The sequence below is a fragment of the Phyllobates terribilis genome, unplaced genomic scaffold, assembly GCF_046119375.1.
Source record: "Phyllobates terribilis strain yellow unplaced genomic scaffold, ASM4611937v1 Scaffold_7__3_contigs__length_470593459, whole genome shotgun sequence".
Lineage (NCBI taxonomy): Eukaryota > Metazoa > Chordata > Amphibia > Anura > Dendrobatidae > Phyllobates > Phyllobates terribilis.
The window spans coordinates 72799098-72826065 of record NW_027362767.1 but is presented as its reverse complement, the minus strand read 5'-3'; the positions used below and the strand labels follow the sequence as shown (position 1 = coordinate 72826065).

General features: G+C 41.0%; 1 protein-coding gene across 5 annotated transcripts in view; it reads right to left on the bottom strand.

Moving 5' to 3' along the window:
• The window catches only part of ARMH4 (armadillo like helical domain containing 4), a 241653-nt gene that overhangs the window by 14112 nt on the left and 200573 nt on the right, over positions 1-26968 (bottom strand). For all 5 annotated transcript variants that reach the window (XM_073638767.1, XM_073638768.1, XM_073638771.1 and 2 more), the window contains one exon: positions 6314-6345. In XM_073638767.1, the coding sequence (XP_073494868.1) occupies positions 6314-6345 (32 nt within the window). The remainder of the gene's footprint in view (positions 1-6313; positions 6346-26968) is intronic.

The following is a 26968-nucleotide window of genomic DNA, read 5'->3' as shown; positions in this document are numbered from 1 at the left end:
ACTAGCAACAGCAGGAGTAGGCTGATGGGAGTAGTACTATCATCAGCCGATGCCTGTGACCAGCGGTAAGCTTTTTACCGCCGGTCACAGTCACAGCTGGGGGCTCACGCTGTCATCTGACAGCGTGATCCCGCAGCGCTGAGACCAGAGGTAAAGATCTTACCGCCAATCAGAGCCCCTGTTTCCCACGCTGTCACGCACATGACAGAGTGGGAAACCACGGATGTTCGGGCCCTCCATTCATATGAATGGGGTCTGGGTTAGAGTACCGTTCTGGTAGCTGAACCAATATTTTTATGGATGTTCGGTCGAACTCGCCGAACCCGAACATCCACAGGTTCACCCATCACTACCAATGACATATATTTGAGAACAGTCTTATTCTTTTATCCACTTTCACTTTTTATGTCTTTCTAATAACTGATAGTTTCTCTTTAAGCCCCGTATTTGTTAATAAATATGAACTACTCATCTATTGTATTTTACTGGCATTTTCTGGTTGTTTTTCTTTTTCCATTCAACAATGAAGAAACTGATGGGAGAACACGCAAAAATATGTCTGGGCATCTTTTCAGTCTTCCCATTGACTTTTATTGTAAAGTATAGAGCGACTTCCGAGCAAAGATGCCTGAAGAACGGGTCTGGTGACTTCTTTTAGCTTGGCGTCTTTTGAAACATGAAGCGGTTAGAAGACAAGTCGTTTTTCCATATAAATGCATATGTTCATTCTTTTGAGAGCTTTATGGGTGTTTTTTTCACATGGATTTTAGGCTGAATCTGCTTGAAAAACATGCTGTGTGCACACACCCTTTTTACATACAAGAAAAATGACTTGCATTGGAACAAGGCCTTAGGTCACGTTCACACGTTCAGTATTTTACATCAGTATCTGTAAGCTAAAAGCAGGAGTGGAACAATCAGAGGGAAAGTATAATAGAAACACGTCACCACTTCTGTATTTATCACCCACTCCTGGTTTTGGCTTACAAATACTGATGTAAAATACTGACCAAATACTCATCGTGTGAACGTGGCTTATATAAGACACCCCCCCCCCCCCCCAACAGGCCTGTCTGATCATTTGGCCTCATTCAGGCGTCAGTTTTATTCACGTCGAAGAAAAACAGATCGAGTATCATCAGTGATTTTCATCAGAGTTTGGTCAGAGTTGCATCAGTTTTTACCACTGATGAGGAAATAAAAAAAAGTTTCTCAACCTTCTCCCACTGTATCGGTCAGTGAAAAATGGACAGCATATGGATGGCATCAGAGTGCTGTCAGATTTTTTTCATGGACCCATAGACTTTCATTGCCGACTTTAATCCAGAACTTGGATCCATATCCAACAAGTGTCTGCAATTTTGCATGGACCACTCGATCTGCAAAAAATCACAGCCCCATAGACTGTCATGTACGAGTGCTATTCATGGAAAAAAATGGATAGCACTTGTACGTGAAAAACTGAGACCTTAATCAGACCATAGAGCAGACTCCTAAATCACTCAAATTTGAGAGCAGACGCCTGGATACATATACGACATGTACCATATATACCAGTCAGCATCATACGTAGAGAGCGGAACCTGCAAGGGGTAACTTCTTTAGGTGTACATTATTATTATTGTGTGTGTATATATATACACATACATTTATATATATTTATTTATATATACAAAAAGAAAGCACAGCAGCACTCAGTAAGGGCCAAGAACCATGAAAACAATGGAAACATTGAATGCAAACTGTATTATTGCTCAGCAAGATTCAGACAAGAGTCAGACAGGAGGCAGTTACAACCTCCTATAGTTGGCTGGCACCAGTTCACACTTAGGAGGTGCTGGTCAGGTTTTTTCACTCATATATACCGTATATGTTTATTTATATATTATCTACAGCTGTGTAAATCCACAAAGGCATAGGTAACAAAGTAGCTTTGTGAGTAAAAAGCAACATGTCAGAAAGTAAATATTTATGTTGTACTATGAGATAAGTAAAATAAGATTATGCGTAGAACATGATCCATCAAGACGGACATGTAGAAATGTTCTCATATCCAGCCTCTTGGACCTGATTCTTCTCCATGTCCAGTGATATCAATCATGTGGATTAATCTGCACTGCACCAAAATGAGCTGCCGCTGATTGTTTAATTATAAGGCAGCGGCTGTCAGCGAGTGTGGGTAAACCCAGCGCTTCTCATCCAATTATCCATGCGAGCATGTAGTCTTGCTGGACTGTTTATTGCGCTTTATTAAATTCCTCACCCACAAACAAGCGCCTGCGCTCCCTGCACTGATTGTGTGCTAGAAAAAACAGCAGGCGCGCTGCTAAGAGTGATAACATAAGGGGAGATTAGAGAATCCAATGGCTTCAACATTTCGCTTTTCTTGGCAGACTCTTGGGACAGTGACGTGCAAAGAGGCACTACATCGTTTTTAGGACCAATGTTACGTGCTGATTACTGAGAATTTCTTAATACGTTCTCACAGCTGTCAGGTCTCCATGTTTCTAAGGCTGGGTTCACACTGTTTTTCACGTTTCACTCTCCTCTCCTCTGAGGAACAGAAAGATTTAAAAAAATGCCTTTTTAAAGGGAATGTGTCAGCAGGTTTTTGCCACCTACTCTGAGAACAGCATGATGTAGAGACCGAGACCCTGATTCCAGTGATGTGTCACTTACTGGGCTGCTGGCTATGGTTTTGAGAAAATCACTGTTTTATCAGCAAGAGATTATCACTAGTGATGAGCGAGCATGCTCGTTGCTTGAGATTTACGAGCATGCTCGGGCGAGCACCTATTATCTTCAGCGTGCTCGGGCTTTAAGTTTTCGTTGCTCTGTGAACATGATTTGTGACTGTTTGACAGCTTTAATACATGTGAGGAATACTGGAAAAACAGACATTCCTCACATGTATTAAAGATGTCAAACAGTCGCAAATCATGTTCACGGACCGACAAAAACTTAACGCCCGGGCACGCTGAAGATAACAGGCCCTCTCCCGAGCATGCTTGTAAATCTCGGGCAACGAGCATGCTCGCTCATCACTAATTATCACTAGATGACTAGTAAACCTTCTGGTTACGCCAACCCCGCCTTCACCACTGATTGGCAGCTTTCTGCCTATGCAGAGTGTACACATCAGCCAATCAGAGGAGTGGGTGGGGCTATACAGAGCTCAGCATTTAAAGGACTGGTTGATCTGCAGTAGATAAAACAGAGATTTTATCAATGCTGCTATAAGCAGCCCAGTAAGTGACACATCGCTGGAATCAAGGTCTCTGCCCCTACATCATGGTGCTTTCAGATGGGGTAGCAAAAACCTGATGAGAAATTCCCTTTCAAGGATGTGAACACCTTTGGGGGCAAAAATGTTTTCACTTAAATGTATGAATTTTAGGCAAAAAAAAATAAATAAAAAATTACATTTGCATTTCATAAAAAATGTTGAACCGTTTGGCTTTTACAGATTTTTTGTGTCTATGCATTAACTATTCATCAGGGAGCTCCTTGTGATGACGTTTGTAACTTTATCTGGCTTTTTTTTACTCCTCTCTGCTGATTTTTGACCATACTGTAGTTCAGCTCCACTTTGATGCTGTCTGTGGCAATAAATTTGCCTTCAAGAAATCTTTACCTTGCAGCCATTTATAGGGATGTATAAAATCTGGAACTGGTAAACACTTAAACAAAAGGCGCATAGTGTATGTGCTTGTTTGGTATGGATGGAGCTAAATACGTTGATTTCTGCTCCAATAATCCTGTACAGAAAGCTGTAAGCATTTATGCAGCGGCAGTAAGTTTTCTGCATCTGCGTCTCTCTGTATCCCACTCCTGTGTTGCGGCCCCCGCAGCAGAAGTTAGTTAATGCACATATACATCCTGACTGTATTCTGTCATATAGGGCAGTTGCAGTAGGCCGTGTTCTGCAATGTACCCAAATTTATCGTTACCAAGTAACATAATAGGGATATCTGTATCTTCTATATGAATTTTTGAAAGGATTTTCTATTCATCCTTGGCTTCTAACAATGATTCCAGGCAACCAAATAATACTAAATAATAATACTTCTACAGCTGTCATTGAATCAACATAATTATACAAGATAAGTCCAGTCTTGAAGCTGACTTATGTTGCTTTTGAACGGTATGAATACATTTGAAACCCATTTAGGAGCGCTCCAATACACCTCAAATGAAGCATTGATTAAAAATATTCCTTATACAGCACCTATGCAGCTGTATGTGTTTTAATAGAAACCAACTACAAGCTATCTCTATATATTAGGTGCTATTTTTATGTTATATGCTGTTTTTTTGCCCCTGTTAATTGTGTGTGTGACGACACCACGTTTATTCTTAATTATGCCTGACGTATTATTGAGTAGGCCCAGGGACATGAGCAATTGTTCATATGAGACTGAACGTTGACTCTTGTTGTAGGTTGAATTGATGTTTGTTGAAGACCTGTTGATTATCCATTGTATCAGCCCTACAATTTATTCTTCTAAATAACCTTAGAGGACAAAGACGCAGGTTAATTGAACAATCAATGTTTGTTGTTTTGCAAACATTACAGGACAAAGTATGCAGGTTAATTGAACACCTGAGCAATGAGAGAGAACCTCTTCCCACCTTCCCCCAAACCTGTGGATAATGCGATGAAGGACAGCTGTGGGTATAAAAAGGATCTCTCTCCTTCTACAGAGAGAAGCTAGAAGACAGCAGCCAAAGCATCATGGCTCCAACCGGAGGAATACAGATGTGACCACTGCCCATCACTGAACCTACGGAGAGGTTTGTAAAAACCACTTGGGGACAATCAGGGTACCTGGCCACATATATTAATGTACTCTGTTAGCTTCCTAAGCTTGCCGCTACCTCCTGAAAAGCAGGGTCCTAATGGTTGGGATAGTTGGCCATGGAAGCCCCAAAGTCGCAGATGTTTTATTTCCAGGCGAGCCAGTGGAAGGATGAGACTCTGTAATTTGCACCATCTTGGGTATTTGCTGGGACTATACTATATGTTATTGTCTATTGAAGGTTCAATAAAGTATTGTCACACTGTTTTACCCTCACCCTGTGTTGTCTGAGTAGTGTTCTGCCCATGGGAAAAGTGTACGGGTGTTTAGTGGGATGAGCCCTGGTCCATGTGGTCTTTCTAAAGACAGCCAGGCCAGCGGACTAGAGCACCCACTGACCCCCGTGTCGCCACAATGTACTATTTTTATTCCTTTAATATTAGCATTAAAGGAATATTCTCATCTTTTTTCTCCAGGAGCGCTCTGCTCCTCTGACTCCTGGCTTCCTGCCTGTCACGAAGAGTGGCGCACCTGGAGATTGACAGTTCAGATCAGTGGCATGGTCACGCCGCTGGCTGGAACTACGTACGCCTTCATGCTGCTAGTAGAAGCAGCTCTGCCTCTCCAGCATTGGAGGAGCACAGGGGCTCTAAAGCTGGCTGGATACAAAAATGCAGCCAGGTTTAAAGAAGCTCAGAAACTATAGCAATCAGCATGCAAGTGCTGAGCTACTTGCCTATGAAACAGGCCACCACTGATAGACTGCAGAGGTGGCTGGTACCTAGGCAATGAGGTGTAAACTACAGAATTAAAAATTCTACCTTTCTTTAGAAAGAAGAGGATTTTTATTAAGAGATAAATTACAAAGTTGCTTGCTTTTATAAACCATTTGCAAATTTGCCTATTTAAGAAGTATAAACATCCCCTTTAAGGTTAGTATATCAGTTGTAAATGTTAAGTATTCTTGTTAATTGGACAGTCTTGTGTGTATGGGTACAGGACCTCTAAAAAAGCAGAGCTAACATTAACCACATGCGATTCATTAGATATCTCCTTATCTTGTGAGATATAAAAAGTATTGTTCCTGTGGGTGTGCAGGGAACATGAACTGTAAAATCATCTGCCAAATTAAAATAATTCTCACATAAGATGATTGTGAGTTGCATTTGCTACCATTACTTAACAGACATATTAGACTTTTAATATTGGGCAGCACGGTGGCTCAGTGATTAGCACTGCAGCCTTGCAGTGCTGGGGTCCCGGGTTGAAATCCCACCAAGGGCAACATCTGCAAGGAGTTTGTATGGGTTTCCTCTGGGTTCTCCGGTTTCCTCCCACACTCCGAAGACATACTGATAGGGGATTTAGATTGTGAGCCCCGATGGGGACAGTACCTATAATGGCTGTAAAGCGCTGTGGAATTAATGGTGCTATATAAGTGAGTAAAATAAATAAATATTGCCAATTTTCTCCTTAAACTGAATATGAATTAGAACATGATTTTGTAACCTTACCTTATCTTTAAGTTTTTCCATCCAACTTCTTACTAAAGAAAAAGAAAAGATACACAAAATAACAATATGTAAATAAAAAATAAGCAATAATATAATATACACATTGTATTATTAAATAATATTGTAAAGAAAACCTCTTGCATTCACACTACATTGGGCACATATGGCAAAAGTATCCATAGAGCCCTGTTGACACATTTTATGCCAAACGAGTGTCTTTTTGACACATAACTCTATTCACTGCCATATCTTTCAACTACAATTTTCAATGCAAAAAGTTATGCCAGTGTATATATTTTTTGCATCGGACCCCATCAGCGACATGTGTCACTGTGTGGCATAGAGTGGAATACATTTGAGCTTTACATCCAGGGCATGTTCTGGGACAGTTTCCTTGTGTATGAGTCTAATGTAAAGTCTGAAAGTAATGTGAACAGAACCCTATAGAGTCAAAGTAGAAAAATGGATATCATCCTTATCACATCGTGATAATCTATGCTTTGCCAAACTACTATCTGGACAATACTCTCCTCCAGCCACGAACTTGTAGTGACGGCTTCTACAGATGTTATTTCCTTACACATCCCCATCTTGTTCCTTACAGTACTGCCCTATCTGTGCGATTTGTCTCATTGAGATCTAACCAAGGTAAAAAAAATGAGCGCAGGAAGCATAATTGCCAAATGTCCATCGGGGCTCCCGAAAAGAGGAGAGACCTCCTGGACTCTTAGAAGAGTTTGGAAGTTTCCTGGGCACTGCTGAAACCCCCCGAACTTCTGAAATGTTTCATGTGCATGACCCTTGAATGTTCTGTCTTTAAATGGGGGCATGGAAGAGGTACAGATGGGCATGGCAAGAAAAGGGCATGGTTACATGGGAAAAATTCCACCATCTTCACCATCCTGGAGGGGAATGTCAAAAAGTTAGTACATATAATCAGAAAATAGTAGTTGCACATTTGAATCCAATTCCTTCTCTCATTTAGAAGATATTTTTGAAAAAAAAAAGTATCTCATTAATTGCCATGGGTAAACTCTGTTCAACGTACTATATTTCTTTTAGTTAAGAACATCTCCATCATTTAACGGAACATACCCATTTTCCTATTGTTTTTCTTTTAGTTGGAGTCTGGACCAAAAAAACCTAAAGCCTCATCAACCATGGAATTAGAGGCATAGGGAGGTACAGTAGGGCCCATATCCAGTATTACGGCTCCTTATAACGCAATGCTTGCAGGAAATATGGCAGTGTACATAAAGCCTAAGGGGCACGAGTCCTGCTTTAGGGTATATTAACTCTTGGTGCCCTTGTGCTGTCAATTCTGATTACAGCTTTTGTGCTAACAAATCCAGACAAGCACGAAAACCATGTGGAGAAGGAAAACAGCCACACACTTTGCCTAAGTTTATTCAATATCAATGTCATGAAAGCCTTTGGGGGGGGATGAGACTCATGTGCATCCTACTGGGACACGCTCTATCATTTCACTAAATGCAAAAACATGATTATGTTGAAAAGCTCTCATTGTGATACAGAGGCAGTGTCTTCTGCAGCCACGAGGCTTTCCATCTCGCTTTTGAAGAAGATATTAGAGTTCTGTTAATATTTAATATTGCAGAGATGTTCTTTTTGTTAATAATACCCCGAGGCTGTTGAAGACCTTAAATACGACTGTGACATAGTGCTCACTACGGAATAATCATCCGCTTGTATAAACAGAAATATTATGTTCTGGGCAGGTTTACAGCAGTCATTCACATATGAAAAGAGCTCTCTATAAAGATGATTATTTGGGAGATAAGTGGAATGGATATTGATGTGCTGATAAAAAATGAAGGGACATTCCCATCTTTGCCTTACATGGCTGAAATTGTAATACCTGCTTCTTTGTACAGGCCACCAGATGAGCTGTAACGCACCTGTCCCGGATCCGGGCTTTGCTCCCTTCACCCAAGTCCGCTAATTCTGTTGTACTCCATATCTTTTCAGTTGGCCTGGCGTGAACCCATGCGATCATTTGCCTATATAAGGCCTACCAAGACACAGGTAATAAGACTCTTAAGTGTTTTGGAGTTCTGTGCCTGCAGCCTCTTGGATTTCTGCTACTTGTTCCTGGTCTCTAATTCGCCAGTGGTCTCCAGGACCTCAGCTACCTGTTCCTGATTTCCTGTCCACCTGCAGTCTCCAGGACCTTTGCTACCTATTCACGGTCTCCAGGACTTCTGCTATCTGTTCCTGGTCTCCTGTCCGCCTGCAGTTTCCAGGACCTTTGCTACCTCTTTGCGGTCTCCAGGACTTCTGCTATCTGTTCCTGGTCTCCTGTCCGCCTTCGGTCTTGGGGACCTCTGCTACCTGTTTCTGGTCTCCCGTTGCCTGCGGTCTCCAGACGTTTGCTACCTATTCCCAGTCTCCTGTTTGCCTGTGGTCTCCAAGACCTGTGATACCTGTTCCAGATCTCTTGTCTGCCTGAGGTCTCCAGGATTTCTGCAACCATTTCTCAGGCTCCTGTCTGCCTGCAGTCTTCAGGACCTCTGTTACCTGCTTCCAGATCCCTATCTGCCAGGGGCTCCAGTACCTCTTTTATATGTTTCCCCGCTTGCCTCACCTGCCTGCTGAACTGATGCTTGTTGCCCATGTGCCCACCCAGACCTTGGGCTTGGAGGATCCACCTCACCAGGTGAGCCTACCGTGGGCGTTCCAAAAAACAATAGGACTTACAGAAAGAGCATTGCATATCTCATAAAAACAGATTTCTGCCAACCATGTAGCTGACTGCTACGTTGTTTTCATAACTCATGTTCATTTCTTAGCGCAACTGCACTGGACTGTTTTCGCAAGTCCACCTCTGGTGGCCGAGGCCTAGAAGCTGTTATTCACAGAGATGGGAATAACCCTTTAGTTGGGTTACCAATTTTCTAAAAAGGTGTACAGCTTTGAAAATGCTTCCAGAATGGCATCCAAATACACTTTTTACGCTTTCTTTATTTCCGCTGTCAGCTCTACACACCTTGTGACATTTTCCATCTCTCATTGACTACATTATCCACCACGCCTTGCACTAGCTTCTCAGCCAGCATTAGCTCCATCCAGCCAAGCCTATGTTTATTGACCCGACTGCTTCTAGTACTCGTTTATTGGCTCGACTACTTCTCCTCTAAGTTCAATCTTGTGACGGCGCATGCGCCAGAGAGGAATGACTAGTCCTCAGATACACTCGGCTTGGAATGTGAATGACGTCAAAAACTTAACAAGTCTGAAAATCGAGGACCAGAAGGTTCATGTGACCTCTATGAAATAAGGGAATCGGCAAGGTTAGTGTAGGGATCAGTTTTGTAACAGTTGAGGAAAATCTTGAAGGTCACATTTGCAAGGAGTTTGTATGTTCTTCCCGTGTTTGCGTGGGTTTCCTCCCTCTTTCCAAAGATATACTGCTAGGGAATTTAGATTGAGCCAAAATGGGAAAAGCGATGATGTCTGTGAAGCGCTGCGGAATATGATGCCGCAATATAAGCCAAGCATAATAAAAGTCCTATGGTTCTGTACTATGTAGCCATGCGCAGTGCCCATCTCGTGTCTACCTGTGCCCATGTCAGACCTTCAGTCCATCCATCTATATGGAGTACTTTTATACAGTTTACAAATATCACTCCCACGTAGCTGTCTAAGTAACCATGCAAGACAGTGCTGCTACTTGCACACTAATCATATCATTGTTCCATACATTAAAAGGTTTTTACAAGAATTTTTACTGAGACGATTAGCAATTAGCTAAATGGGAAAACCTAGCAGTAAATGTTAAATTTTCCTGCACCGCCCCCACAGGGAAAATGTAGCATTACACTGTGATCATTAAAATCAAGGGGATGTCCATGTAATGAATGCTAAGATACAGAACTGCCAAGGAATATTGTTAAACATCTACATAAAGTAATTCAATAGTTGAAGCCTCCGGAGATCTATGTATATTTTAAAGAAAGCAAATTTGTAAGGACAGCCATAAGTTTAAAAGGGAACTTACTTTGTATTTCAAATCCTAGAATAATCTTTGTTCATCATAATTTAGTTAGAAAGGTCATATTTTCCAAATTTTGGGCCATAAGAATACATTAAAAAAGTTTTCATATGCTTCATCAAATCCTTTATTCAGAACACCCCTTTATTAGCCAGACAGCAGGACTTGGCCAATCCCTACATTACATAGAAATTGTCACCATGTAATTTATTTGTCTTGCAGCAGATTGGGAGAATATGGAGAAGGGTCGTCCATTTGGGACAATTCTTTTCAATGCATGAGTCAACTTAACATTAACAGCTAACTTTGATCATATTGCATATTATCTATGTTGGCTAAAAAAAAATTTAAATGTCCCCCATATTGCACTAAAAAAGTTACAAAATGAGTCAAAGACAAAAATAAGAGATTTTTTTTTTATTTTGCTCAAAATTCATGAACCACATGTGTCTTTTTGAATTTCAACAGATACAAGACGATAAGAAAAGAAAAGTGACTAAAACGCTAATGACGTATCGAGTCCATTGTCTACCATCAGTGTCAGACTGAAGAACATTGGGCCCACCAGAGGATTTGATTCTGAGGGCCCACCTTTCTCCCCCCACTCAAGAGCCCCATAGCAGCAGCAAGGTTTGCACTAAGAACTCTCCTGAAGGAGAAGCCAGGGCCCACCGGAGGATTCTCCAGTTCTCTGGTGGGCCAGTCCAACCATGTCTACCATTGTCCACGTGAAAAAAATCGCAGTATGCACTACAGTCTTCTGTACTTCAGATGAGACTCGCCTATTCAAGTCTTTGGGAGCGTAAAAAAAAATTGGATCATCAGAATTGCGTCCACTTTTTATGGATACATAGCCATTCTTATCCTAGGAAACTGTATTTGGTCTTGTTTAATTCTGATGTATAAAAATAGGTGCCACATGGATAGAAAATATGGAATACGGATGAAAATGAACACTATTTTAAACATCATTGTATCTTTAACTTTTAGCACTCCTTCCTCCCATCACATCATCATTGACTTGAATAGAAGGTCAATGCTTATACTGCTTGCCTTGAGTAAAGGAACTATTTCCCACATGGCATTGAATTACAGGAAGCTTAGCTTTCACTCTGCCCACCCAAGATAAAGAATGGTTTAGGTAGCAAAAAGTTACACTGATAGAGTTCGTCCTCATCGTGACACTTGGAAAAATGGAAGGACAGTCTCTCATCCAGCTGTTAACCTTCAATAACCCCACACGTGAGACAAACCAATTATGTAATGGAAACTAGGAGGCATACTGCCAAGAGTACTAAGAATATTCTGTATAAATATAGATTTACCCGCTGATCTCGTAATTTTTTTTCTATCACAAACAACCACAAATGTCATTTACTTCTACTTTTGCAAGCAATTATAGAACGATCTGTGCCACAATTATACAACGATCTGTGCCACAATTATACAACGATCTGTGCCACAATTATACAACGATCTGTGCCACAATTATACAACGATCTGTGCCACAATTATACAACGATCTGTGCCACAATTATACAACGATCTGTGCCACAATTATACAACGATCTGTGCCACAATTATACAACGATCTGTGCCACAATTATACAACGATCTGTGCCACAATTATACAACGATCTGTGCCACAATTATACAACGATCTGTGCCACAATTATACAACGATCTGTGCCACAATTATACAACGATCTGTGCCACAATTATACAACGATCTGTGCCACAATTATACAACGATCTGTGCCACAATTATACAACGATCTGTGCCACAATTATACAACGATCTGTGCCACAATTATACAACGATCTGTGCCACAATTATACAACGATCTGTGCCACAATTATACAACGATCTGTGCCACAATTATACAACGATCTGTGCCACAATTATACAACGATCTGTGCCACAATTATACAACGATCTGTGCCACAATTATACAACGATCTGTGCCACAATTATAGATGCATTACACAATATAGTTTTTTCCCATCAGATAGTTTACAAGAGCACAGCATGGTGCATACTTCACACAGGGTAGGATGGAAAGGATATCATAATGGCGTGTAATGAGACGCCGGGTTACCATTGTGGTTACATCATGGCACTCTAATGCTGGGTCACATGCAGTGCATGCTGATTGCCCGTGAATTTAGCTAAAACTTGAAATCTTAAAGTCACTCTTCTTATTTTGTGTTGTGGAATTTGTTGCCAATTTTTTGCACCAAATTCTTCAAAATGACAAAAATTTTGGCCAAAAATGCTCTTTAATTTTGACATTTCTGGAGTGAAAAATTGCAAGATCTAAAATGTTAAACGGAACACTAACCTTTGTATTAAAATTTTCATTGTATAAAAATAAATCAGAGAAGTACTGGTGTATATTTGAGCAAATAATGAATTGGCTGCAATCATCAGGATTAAAAAAAAAACTATGTCAACGATAAAAAAAACTATGCCAACGATGGCAATGGCAAACAGAGGAAAGAATAGACAACCAAAAAGAAAATAGACTTAAAAATAGGTGCAACATAAAAAAAAGAATTTGACGCAAAACAAAAAACAGCCTCATAATATGAAAAATTATATAAATATAGGCACAGATGCAATAATCAATAAGGCCCTATATCTGCTAAAATGTAGGTGCAGTGCTACAAATGAAATTAAAGGGGCAGTCCAGTGAAAACAGGTTATCGGCTAGGGTCACACCACAGTATTTTCTCATCCGAGATAATCGGGCCATTTATTCTAATCACACTCTGATCATAGTGTGATCTGATTTTATCAGATTTGGAGAAGAATAAATGTCCATCTTCTCCATTCTCTCAGTCTGTGAAAATTGCACTGGTCTTGGATGTCATCCGAGTGCAGTCTGATGGTTTTCACAGATTCATTAACTTGCATGGCAAATCTGAATTTCGGATCAAACTTGGGCATGCTGCGATTTTTTCCTCAGACAGACTTTGAGGAAAAAAATCGGATATGTGCGCGGCGCCATAGAATAACATTAGTCCAAGAGCAATTCCAATGTTTTGTCGGGTCGCACTGGGAATGAAAATATGGTCGTCTCTTCGAGCCCATCCTCTGGTCACTGACTGGTGGGGGGTCCGACCACTGGAACCTACACCAATTGGCAGAATTGGGGAACTTTTATCCTTGGCAGGAAACTATTATCCCTGTTAGAAAATGGAGTGGCAGGTCGAATGCTTGATCCCGCTCCATTCATTCTCTATGGGATCGGTGGAAAAAGTTGAGCACAGTGCTCGTCGGACTCACATGGAATGAATGGAGGGGCTGTTGAGCATGCACGATGCCGCTCCATTGTAATGAAGATAAGAGTGCCCAGTTCTACTGATCAGTGCGGGTCCCACCGATCAATAATGGCACCAGTCCTACAGACAGGCGATAACTTGTTTTCAACGTACAAATCCTTTAGGTTATGTGCGCACAATCTATTTGCTTGCAGAAATTTCTGCAGCATTTCTGCATCTCTTGGCAGCAAAAACGCTGCAGAAAATCCGCCGCGTTTTTTGCCTGCGGATTTGCCATGCGTTTTTCCAATGCATTGTATAGGAACAACGCAGGCAAAAAATGCACAAAGAATGGACATGCTGCTTCTTTTAACGCGCATAAAATTTTGTAAGGAAAAATCCTGATCATGTGCACAGATCTTGCAAAATCTCATAGAAAATGCTGGGATAAGGTTTGCAATGCGTTTTTGGGGCCAATTCCACACAGATTTACCGCATCAAAAACGCATAAAAAACCCACCGTGTGCATTTAACCTTAGGCCATAGACAGTGAATATTCAAATCAATAAGAACAAGTCATCCAAAGCAAGGGACACTTTTTGCAAGTACTCTCATTTCTATCCCCTATTGTGATCTTCATCTCAATGAAAATGGGTCCTCTAGGCCGGACATCTTTTTAAATGTGAAGGAGACCTATGGGAACTTAGGTAAAAACGTATGTAAGGATACATTTGGGGCCATTGATGAGCGTATATCATCCTGAAGTGACCTCAGTCTAGATTGATGCAGTGCTATTCAGCATAGGGACAATTGCAAAAAAAAAGTACAGTATATTGCACAGTATATGTTTTTTTACAGTCACCCTCTGTGTAGGAAGGAGCAGACGGACGCTTAGAGGACATTTTTTGGCCTCAATCTGGTAAACGTGAGCCGATGAGAATGTTAAAGCCTACGCCCAGAGCTTTTTCCACTTTTGCCTAAGTGCACAAACGCGGGTGCACTTAGCATTAGTGGTGAAGAATAAATGAAATCATTAGCGCAAGTTTTAATTCTACGGGTTTTTTTGTTTGCAGCCCCTTAGATGTTAACGACTGAGCATAGAATTGGCTGAGCAATCAATAGTTCCCTGTTGGCTCCTGCTGAAAAATTAGTAGCAAGCACTTCATTTGCTTACATTGATTCCTTGAGCCGCATTCTGTTTTCCTACTTTCACTACCAACTTGATCTATTAATATTCAATTAACCTCAATCCCCGGGATTTAACACAGTGATGAGCATTTTTGTTTCCCCGCAAAATTCCTTCTGCGATTATTCTCCACTGCAACAATGAATATCTTCGATCTTTTCTGCTGCTCTTCTTTGTGAAATGAACTTTAGATGAGAAAAATTTCCTAACATGCGATGTTCCCCTGCGCTGCAGTGCATGTGATGCAGACATATCATTGGCTACATTTTCTACATTTTCTACATTTATTTAATTTCATCCTCTACAGAAGTCATTTATGAGGAAATGTTATCGGCGGCAATGACAAGACATTTTATTAGATATAGTACTGTCTTGCTCTAAACTACACCAAAATCACTTTTACCCTGGCTGGAATATTACAGTGATTCCAGATTATGTCATTTTGACGGACTATGGGCTTCAGTTATCAAAATGGTCTAACTGGAAAACAAGACCAGTAGATGTAAACCAGTAATGTACATTTTATTGGGATGCCCCATGTCCAAGTCAGATTGATTTCTTCAGTAGGGCTCATACAAATTATACAAAATGGTGGCCACTTCTACTCCTTCATTAGCATTAACAGAGTGGCTAGGACTATGTGCCAACATCTTCCTCAAGTGGCCCTGGCAATGTAATAATGGACATGTTGTTATTCCAGGTGTGATACTGTGCATCCGCTCAGCCAGGTGCAACAGTACTCATTCTCGTCAATGGTGCAATCCCAAAATCAGTCGGTCTACCTCCACAGCACCAACTCTTACCAACTGTACAGCCCCAATTATCATTTATTGTATCTTCACAACATTCATGTGTGCCAACACAATACTTGGCCAGGCTAACAAACAATGTCAACCAGTAATGTAAAAAGTAGTTTGATTCCAATAAAAGTTTCTGTGTATACATACAGTACAGACCAAAAGTTTGGACACACCTTCTCATTTAAAGATTTTTCTGTATTTTCATGACTATGAAAATTGTACATTCACACTGAAGGCATCAAAACTATGAATTAACACATGTGGAATTATATACTTAAAAAAAAGTGTGAAACAACTGAAAATATGTCTTATATTCTAGGTTCTTCAATGTAGCCACCTTTTGCTTTGATGACTGTTTTGCACACTCTTGGCATTCTCTTGATGAGCTTCAAGAGGTAGTCACCGGAAATGGTCTTCCAACAATCTTGAAGGAGTTCCCAGAGATGCTTAGCACTTGTTGGCCCTTTTGCCTTCACTCTGCGGTCCAGCTCACCCCAAACCATCTCGATTGGGTTCAGGTCTGGTGACTGTGGAGGCCAGGTCATCTGGCGTAGCACCCCATCACTCTCCCTCTTGGTCAAATAGCCCTTACACAGCCTGGAGGTGTGTTTGGGGTCATTGTCCTGTTGAAAAATAAATGATGGTCCAACTAAACGCAAACCGGATGGAATAGCATGTCGCTGCAAGATGCTGTGGTAGCCATGCTGGTTCAGTATGCCTTCAATTTTGAATAAATCCCCAAAAGTGTCACCAGCAAAGCCCCCCCACACCATCACACCTCCTCCTCCATGCTTCACTGTGGGAACCAGGCATGTAGAGTCCATCCGTTCACCTTTTCTGCGTCGCACAAAGACACGGTGGTTGGAACCAAAGATCTCAAATTTGGACTCATCAGACCAAAGCACAGATTTCCACTGGTCTAATGTCCATTCCTGGTGTTCTTTAGCCCAAACAAGTCTCTTCTGCTTGTTGCCTGTCCTTAGCACTGGTTTCCTAGCAGCTATTTTACCATGAAGGCCTGCTGCACAAAGTCTCCTCTTAACAGTTGTTGTAGAGATGTGTCTGCTGCTAGAACGCTGTGTGGCATTGACCTGGTCTCTAATCTGAGCTGCTGTTAACCTGCGATTTCTGAGGTTGGTGACTCGGATAAACTTATCCTCAGAAGCAGAGGTGACTCTTGGTCTTCCTTTCCTGGGGCGGTCCTCATGTGAGCCAGTTTCTTTGTAGCGCTTGATGGCTTTTGCAACTGCACTTGGGGACACTTTCAAAGTTTGCCCAATTTTTCAGACTGACTGACCTTCATTTCTTAAAGTAATGATGGCCACTCGTTTTTCTTTACTTAGCTGCTTTTTTCTTGCCATAATACAAATTCTAACAGTCTATTCAGTAGAACTATCAGCTGTGTTTCCACCAGACTTCTGCACAACACAACTGATGGTCCCAACCCCATTTATAAGGCAAGAAATCCCACTTATTAAACCTGACAGGGCACACCTGTGAAGTGAAAACCATTTCCGGTGACTACCTCTTGAAGCTCATCAAGAGAATGCCAAGAGTGTGCAAAGCAGTCATCAAATCAAAAGGTGGCTACTTTGAAGAACCTAGAATATAAGACATATTTTCAGTTGTTTCACACTTTTTTGTTAAGTATATAATTCCACATGTGTTAATTCATAGTTTTGATGCCTTCAGTGTGAATGTACAATTTTCATAGTCATGAAAATACAGAAAAATCTTTAAATGAAAAGGTGTGTCCAAACTTTTGGTCTGTACTGTATATATATTCATCTACTAAATTGGAAAAATATAAAGATAATAAGAGCCGAGCTGCAGAACTCAAGAACGGCCATTACGCAATGTATGGAGCTTTGGTATTCTGCCTTCGTAATCTGTGTAGTTCCGGAGTCTATAGGAGCTAATAGCAACTGCTTGGTGGGGTTAACAGGTGTCGGACCCCCAGCAATTTGATACTAAAAGGGTTGTCCAGTGAAAACATATTATGTCCTATTCACTGGATAGGTCATAACTTGTTGATTGGAAGGGGCCCAACTACTGGGATCCAAACTGATTGGCGGAACAGGGAATTTTTATCCCCGTTGGGGAACTGATATCCCCGTTAGACAATGGAGTAGCTCGTCAGACAGCCGACCGCCGTTCCATTCATTCTCTATGGAGCAGCTGGAAGAAGCTGAACACAGCGCTTGGCAGCTCCTTAGGGGAATGAACGGAGCAATGGTAGAATATGTGCACTGCAGCTCCATTGTAACGGGGATAAAATTGGGCCGTTCTGCCAATTGGTGCAGGTCTCAGTGGTCCAAACTCCCACCGGTCAGCAAATTACCTATCCTGGAAATGGGTGATAATTTGTTTTCCCCTGATAACCCCTTTTTGACCAATTCTAAGGATGGGTCATCAATATCTAGTTCTTTAATAACTCCTTCAAATTATTAATTTAATAATTAAAGTAAATGAATAGAAATTGCACCTTTTTATAAAGTAGTGCCTCTATTGTTCTTACCATTTTTAATATAAAGCATATTTTTTCAGAAAAGTAGACAATGGGATGAAACAGAAAGATTTCAAGCCAATAATATTTTTCCAGTGACTCTGCTGAATATCTGCCAAGGAAGTTATGACATTTTTCTAAGTTTTACCATAAATTGTAACTTTTCGATTTAGAACAAATTTGCATTAAATGACTTATGAGTCGGTGTAGTACGTCTGACATTGAGCGGTGCCTTGGGGGGGGGGCAGCTTACATTTTTGCTTATAGAAACTTGTATTAGATATATCATAGAAATCACAGAAGAGAGATGTTTACTGAACCATGACCAAACTGTAGGGGGTCCAATGTTCTTTCCTTCTCTGCCTGGAAGACAGGTTGGACTATGGAGAGATTGTACATGCGATATGTCAGATGGATATGTGTAATACAGGATTTTACAAGACCTGTAGCCTCAATTGTACTATGTATACCCATTTTTATTTCCTACACTTTACAATTCAGTAAAAGACAGGACAGAAAAATGAAATGGTTTGAGGAACTATCAGAAGAAAACACAGCCTATAAATGTGGACTACAAAGCACGAGAAAAGGCTAATTAGACATTGTAAAATTACCAATGAATTGTTAAATTCCCAGCTCATAATATTCCTCCAAATACATGTATGGTTAGCATGTCTAAAGCATATATATATATACACAGATGTAGACAGCAATGTACGAATAGTTAGCGCTACTTCAATTGACTTAAAAAGTAACTAAAACTTTTTTTTTTAAATAATTTTGTCCAGCAGGTAAAAGTTAAATTTGCAAATATCTATATTAGGGAATTCCTGTAAAAAAAAAAAAAAAAGCATGTAAGTGGCTGATAAACCTCTGCTTTTCCCCAGTCTATTTACCTGCCTTCAGCAGCATTGATATCTGGAGTACAGATGATGGCAGTGATGGGTCAGCTCAGCACTCGTGTCACTAACTCTGGGGATAAGCTGCTGCAGGAGATTGTTCTGATGAGCACAACACACAGAGGAGACTGGTGACAATCCATCACTGCCTCATCTGTACTCCTCACTGCCATCATCTGTACTCCAAATGAGTACGCTCTGATATCAATACAACAAAGGGCAGGCAAATAGACTGAGGAAAAGCAGGGGTTTAGAAGCCTCTTCAAAGTAATTTTTTACAGGAATGTAGATTAATCCCCTAATAAAGTGATTTGCAAAGTTTCATAACTGGACAAAATTATACTAAGAAAAATAAAGTTTAGTACTCTTTTACAGCAAATGTTCATTTGAAGCCCTGCACTATTTGCAAAACTCATGTTACCCCTACAGAGGGTGCGCTAAGCGAATAATGTAGGCACCACAGATCACAGATCCCGTCCAGTGGACACTCACCAGGTCTCTAAAATATCTGATGACACATCTCCAGAGCATTGCCTTAACAGAAACCACAAAATGACTCCATTATAGGTCAACTAGCTCTCTTGGGTGACACTCAAATCTGGCATAAACAGAAAGCACAACGGAGAAGTGAACAGAGTCCTACTGAAGGTGCTGCTGATCTTGGGGAGGACAATAATAGTCAACAGGAAAAATCGAAACTTTCTGGACAAATTTTTGTTGAGAACCTAGAGTAAATTCTGCCATATCATTGTCAGCCCTGTTTCATGAGTTTGTCTATGTTGAGTTTAATCGGCCATATCACCAAACCAGCTCTGCCTTTCAAACCTCCTCTCCAACTCAGCTCTGCTTCCCCAGGCCCTCATCGCTGAGTCTCTCCTGCTTACTTGTGGATTGTTCTCTCTGTTCCACCTGTTGCTATAATCTCAACTCTGCGTCATCGGATCTTGCGATTCCCATTATCTAGTCCAGTTGCCATTCTGCAACTACAATTTCATCAGTCTGTGCTGCAGAACAACTGCTCATGCGGATCAAGGGCTTTGAGCATACACCTCACCAGGTGACACATAACACAGGAGGTCTCACTAAACATAGCATAAAAGACTAACAGTGTACTTGAAGGAGTTGTCCAGGACTATATATATTTTTTTTACTATGGGCCTAAGAACTAACAGGCAGGTAGTTGCTAGCAAACTGTTCCTGCCGGCAATTCAGTGGCTTCCGCTGACATCACATCAACAGAGAAGCAGCTTCTCTTCCGCTCTGCTGTGTTGACGGTCTTGACTATGGAAGTAATGCTGATTGATAGCCAGCTCCCCGCTGCCTCACTGCAGGGAGTCAGCATCAATCAGCATCATGTCGGCAGTCACGACCAGTTGACATAGGAACCCGAAAGAGGAAGAGCTGCTCTGTTGACGTGGAACAGCTAAATCACCGGCAGGAGCTGTTCGTGATCTCTCTGAGCCGGTGACGGGTAGAACAGGCAGGTAGTTGTATTTGTTAGTAACTACCTACCTGTTAGTGTTTAGGCCCATAGTAAAAAATAGTCCTGGACAACCCCTTTAAAGGTGCATTTCCATCTTAGACATTTATGACATATGTACTTCTAGTACGCACACCTACTACATCTCTAGAACAGATCCCGCCTTGTGCTAACTTGGATGCTGAGTTGGCCATACATGCGCATCTCTCTTTATGTACTTCTATGGGAGTCCTAAAAGAAACTGAGCACACCTGTTCAGCTACAATTTCAGATTAAGACATGACTCACTAACCAAAGGTTACTATGGCCAGTTTATTATTAAGGTCAATTTCACACAGCAGCAATTTAGTATCAGTATAAGAGTATGGTCCGGACACAGCAGCCAGAAGCAGCACACATTTATCAGCAAACTTGTGCGCCCATTTTCCCCCAGTTGAGAGTATGAACTGACAGCATGTCGCAATTGACCACAGAACTGACTGTACCTTTACAGCCGCATCACCCAGACCACCTACTGAACTGAACACGGATCACCATAGAACCTAGTCCATAGATGTCCATGTCCAAGGTTGGAGTTTTACCACTACTAGAACGGCACAGGTCGGAGACCACTGGTTTATAGCCATGTTTAGGATCACAGTACAAGCTGCTTTCTTAGAACCGCCACAAACGGAGATCTCAAAAATATAAATTGTTTGCTAATATAATTTTAACCGATGTGAAAAAGTATCTTCTACTTGCACATTTTGATTACCATTTTCCTCCAGCATTCGAGACTACTACTGCAGTAATATGTCATGAAAATCTAAAATCTTTGTGCACTTCTTAGATGAGTACCGCAGTCTCGCATTACAAGCGCAGCGTAAATCGAGATTCGTCAAAGATACATTTTCATTCCGACATCGTCACTTTTCTGCGCTCCATTTTTCCAATCTTATAATAAAAACTGTTTCTGAAGGGAAGAACCTGTAAATCTTCACTCTTATTAATTTCTGCTGCTCTAGTGGTGTTCATTGTACCCCACCTTCCTTACTTGTGTCACAGATGCCGCTAACGCTGGCTCCGTAATGCCTACTGGTTACTGAACTGGAAAATTGAAATTCCGGAGCAGTTTAAGAAGGGGAGCTGAGCTTAAGGCAGAGCTCAATCTACAGCAATGGTTCTTTAGCCAATTTAACTCTTTAGCACCAAAGAAGGCTGCAAAGCTTTTTCTTTCTGGTTCCTAAAAGTTTGAAGGAATTTTCCATGGAATATAAATTAGTTATTAATGTGTCAAATTGGTAAAAGCGGAATAATATTCATGCTCAATTGACACTATAGGTCAACTAAATCTCTTGGGTGTCACTCAAATCTGGCATAAAGAAAAGGCCCAACGGAGATGTGAACATAGTCCGACTGAAGAAGCTGCTGATCTTAGGGAAGACAGTCTCCAATCCGGATCAGAGTGGCACCCAAGATACCTGATCCCCCTTGATCTGTTCTCGTTGGCCCTGTCCTTGGCACGGTGGAAAGGGACAGAAATTGCTGCTCAATCAATCATTAACTGAGGTAGACTGTGGTGTGGCAACCAGCTGAGCGGGCATTCCAGTCCTTTCCAGTGTCCACACTAAGACCAAGATCCACAGACATCAACAGACACAGACAGTATTGGAATGGGAGCGGGGAGCGGTCACTGAGACTTCTTTGAGACATTTACAAATCCCTAGAAGACCGCGCTAATGTACCAGCATGTGGTGGTGGGGAGATGATGCCCAACCTTGTTTGATCCCATTTTCTTTCCGTCTAAGTTGCAAAAATTTCTCCTGGACTTTTCAGAGAAATTAAACTGATAGCAAAAAAGGGAGTCATGGGTGGCAACACTTGGCACTGTAATAGGGGAACCAAGTTGATCTTTGGTATTGTGGGCAGCATGATGGATCAGTGGTTAGCACTGAAGTTTGAACATTCTCCCCATGTTTGCGTGGATTTTCTCAAGATACTCCAGTTTCATCCCACACTCTCCAAAAATACCTTTAACAGAAGCTTCTTAATATAATAACCCTAGTGTTTGAGATAGATGAATGATCATGAACCCAACTGGGGACAGTAGATCATGAACTCAACTGGGGACAGGGACCCTATAAGCAAAGGGAAATAAATAATTTCATATGTATGCCACTGAGTTTAATAGACGTAATCAATTGTAACATTGTGCATAAGATTAAACAGATATTTCTAGCATAAGCCTAAAAATAAACCTATTTATGGTAGACTTGAGCACATCAGCCTTCTTGGAAACCATTATTACTGAGTGCACAAATAAATGTTTTGGACTATAAATAAAATATGCCTTTCCTGCTTCAGATTACATTAGGCTGCATGCATAGATCTATAGATGGATTAAATATCAGGAACATCTATCCCTGGATGTACTTGCTGCTGCTTCCAAAGCCAAAACAGCGGCGGCTGCAACGTGGTCTGGTTTCAAAGGACTTTGCAGTTCTTAAGACAAAAACAAACAGAGAATGGAAACATAGGATACGGTCAGCTGTTAGACACAGTACAGTACATCAAGTCCGAGCCACTTTAAAGATAACACCAACCAAGCAATCACTAAAGTCGTAATTGTCTAATATAATAGTCACGTGAGGATCGGAATATGACATGGGGCTTCTAGCCTGAGTGGTATCCGACGCAAAATAGGAAATGCGCCCTTCTCTTCTGCCTCTGGAGAGGAAGAAAGTGCAAAGATGAATTTTATAATCAGCCAAAATGCCACTTTTGGGCTACAAGCCTACAACTAAACGGACAAACATGTAGCCCAAAAGTGGCATGTTAGGCAGAGTAGTTACCCATCAGGGGGAGGTTACCTTGCCATGGTTGATGGGCACACATGAATTGGCCAATTTATGCGCTAAAAACCTTCATTATTTGTAAGTACTTGTTGCTGAGCAAAACAGTTTAGATCTAATATTTTCATTGTTAAGATGTACACTACCGTTCAAAAGTTTGGGGTCACCCAGACAATTTTGTGTTTTCCATGAAAACTCATACTTTTATTTATCAAATGAGTTGCAAAATGATTAGAAAATATAGTCCAGACATTGACAAGGTTAGAAATGATGATTTTTATTAGAAAGAATAATTTTCTCCTTCAAACTTTGCTTTCGTCACAGAATGCTCCTTTGCAGCAATTACAGCATTGCAGACCTTTGGCATTCTAGGTGTTAATTTGCTGAGGTAATCTTGAGAAATTTCCCCCCATGCTTCCTGAAGCCCCTCCCACAAGTTGGATTGGCTTGATGGGCACTTTTTGCGTACCATACGGTCAAGCTGCTCCCACAACAGCTCAATGTGGTTGAGATCTGGTGACTGCGCTCACCACTCCATTACAGATAGAATACCAGCTGCCTGCTTCTTCCCTAAATAGTTCATGCATAATTTGGAGGTGTGCTTTGGGTCATTGTCCTTTTGTAGGATGAAATTGGCTCCAATCAAGCGCTGTCCACAGGGTATGGCATGGCGTTGCAAAATGGAGTGATAGGCTTCCTTATTCAAAATCCCATTTACCTTGTACAAATCTCCCACTTTACCAGCACCAAAGCACCCCAGACCATCACATTACCTCCACCATGCTTGACAGATGGCGTCGGGCACTCTTCCAGCATCTTTTCAGCTGTTCTGCGTCTCAAAAATGTTCTTCTGTGTGATCCAAACATCTCAAACTTTGATTCGTCTGTCCATAAAACTTTTTTCCAATCTTCCTCTGTCCAATGTCTGTGTTCTTTTGCCCATATTAATCTTTTCCTTTTATTAGCCAGTCTCAGATATGGCTTTTTCTTTGCCACTTTGCCCTGAAGGCCGGCATCCCGGAGTCGCCTCTTCACTGTAGACGTTGACACTGGCGTTTTGCGTGTACTATTTAATGAAGGTGCCAGTTGAGGAGCTGTGAGGTGTCGATTTCTCACACTAGAGACTAATGGCCTTGTCTTGTTGCTCAGTTGTGCAGCGGGGCTCCCACTTCTCTTTCTACTCTGGTTAGAGCCTGTTTGTGCTCTCCTCTGAAGGGAGTAGTATACACCGTTGTAGGAAATCTTCAGTTTCTTGGCAATTTCTCGCATGGAATAGCCTTCATTTCTAAGAACAAGAATAGACTGTCGAGATTCACATGAAAGTTCTCTTTTTCTGGCCATTTTGAGAGTTTCATAGAACAAACAAATGTAATGCTCCAGATTCTCAACTAGTTCAAAGGAAGGTCAATTTTATAGCTTCTCATATCAGCCAAACCGTTTTCAGCTGGGCTAACATACTTGTGCAAGGGTTTTCTAGGATTTTCTAAACATCCATTAGCCTTCTTACACAGTTAGCAAACACAATGTACCATTAAAACACTGGAGTGGTGGTTGTTGGAAATGGACCTCTATACACCTATGTAGATACTGCAATAAAAACAAGACGTTTGCAGCTAGAATAGTCATTTACCATATTAACAAAGTATAGAGGGTAATTCTGATTCATTTAATGTTAGCTTCCTTGAAAAAAAATGTGCTTTTCTTTCAAAAGTAATGAAATTTCTAAATGACCCCAAACTTTTGAACGGTAGTGTATCTTGGCCATATGGAGAGCTGCTGCATTCTTTTGAGATTATATATATATATATATATATATATATATATATATATATATATATATATATATATATATATATATATATATATATATATATATATATATATATATATATATATATATATCTCTGATAGATATGCAGATAGATACATATATATATACATATATATATATATATATCTCTGATAGATATGCAGATAGATACATATATATATATATCTCTGATAGATATGCAGATAGATACATACACAAATACAAAAATATATATATATACATATAAATATGTGAGTAAGATATACAGGTGCTTCTCACAAAATTAGAATATCACCAAAAAGTTAATTTATTTCAATTCTTCAATCCAAAAAGTGAAACGTATATATTATATAGAGCAGGGTTCCCCAACTCCAGTCCTCAAGGCCCACCAACAGGTCATGTTTTCAGGATTTCCTTAGTATTACACAGGTGATAATTGCATCACCTGCACAGGCAATAATTCCATCACCTGTGCAATACTAAGGAAATCCTGAAAACATGACCTGTTGGTGGGCCTTGAGGACTGGAGTTGGGGAACCCTGATATAGAGTCATTACGAACTGAGTGATCTATTTCAAGAGTTTATTTCTGTTAATGTTGATGATTATGGCTTACAGCCAATGAAAACACAAAAGTCATTATCTCAGTAAATTAGAATAATTAACAAAAAACACCTGCAAAAGATTCCTACGCGTTTAAAAAGGTCCCTTAGTCTGTTTCAGTAGGCTCCACAATTGTGGGGAAGACTGCTGACTTCACAGATGTCCAAAAGGCAGTCATTGACACCCTGCACAAGGAGGGTAAGCCACAAAAGGTCATTGCTAAAGAAGCTGGCTGTATCCAAGCATATTAATGGAAAGTTGAGTGGAAGGAAAAAGTGTGGTAGAAAAAGGTGCACAAGCAACCGGGATAACCGCAGCCTTGAAAGGATTGTTAAGAAAAGGCCATTCATAAATTTGGGGGAGATTCACAAAGAGTGGACTGCTGCTGGAGTCATTGCTTCAAGAGCCACCACACACAGACGTATCCAGGACATGGGCTACAAGTGTCACATTCCTTGTGTCAAGCCGCTCATGACCAATAGACAACGCCAGAAGCGTCTTACCTGGGCCAAGGAGAAGAAGACCTGGACTGTTCTCAGTGGTCCAAGGTGTTGTTTTCAGATGAAAGTAAATTTTGCATTTCATTTGGAAATCAAGGTCCCAGAGTCTGGAGGAAGAGTGGAGGGGCCACAATCCAAGCTGCTGGAGGTCTAGTGTGATGTTTCCACAATCAGTGATGGTTTGGGGAGCCATGTCATCTGCTGGTGTAGGTCCATTGTGTTTTATCAAGACCAAAGTCAGCGCAGCCGTCTACCAGGACATTTTACAGCACTTCATGCTTCCCTCTGCCGACAAGCTTTTTGGAGATGGAAATTTCATTCTCCAGCAGGACTTGGCCCCTGTCCACACTGCCAAAAGTACCAATACCTGGTTTGCAAACAGTATCACTGTGCTTGATTGCTCAGCAAACTCGTCTGACCTTAACTCCATAGAGAATCTATTATCTATGGGGTATTGTCAAGAGGAAGATGGGAGACACCAGACCCAACAATGCAGACGAGCTGAAGGCTGCTATCAAATCAACCTGGGCTTCCATAACACCTCAGCAGTGCCACAGGCTGATAGCCTCCATGCCACATTGCCGCATTGATGCAGTAATTGATGCAAAAGGAGCCCCGACCAAGTATTGAGGGCATTTATAGAACATATATTTCAGTAGGCCAACATTTTGGATTTTAAAATCATTTTTCAAGCTGTTGTTATAAAGTATTCTAATTTACTGAGATAATGACTTGTGTTTTCATTGGCTGTCAGCCATAATCATC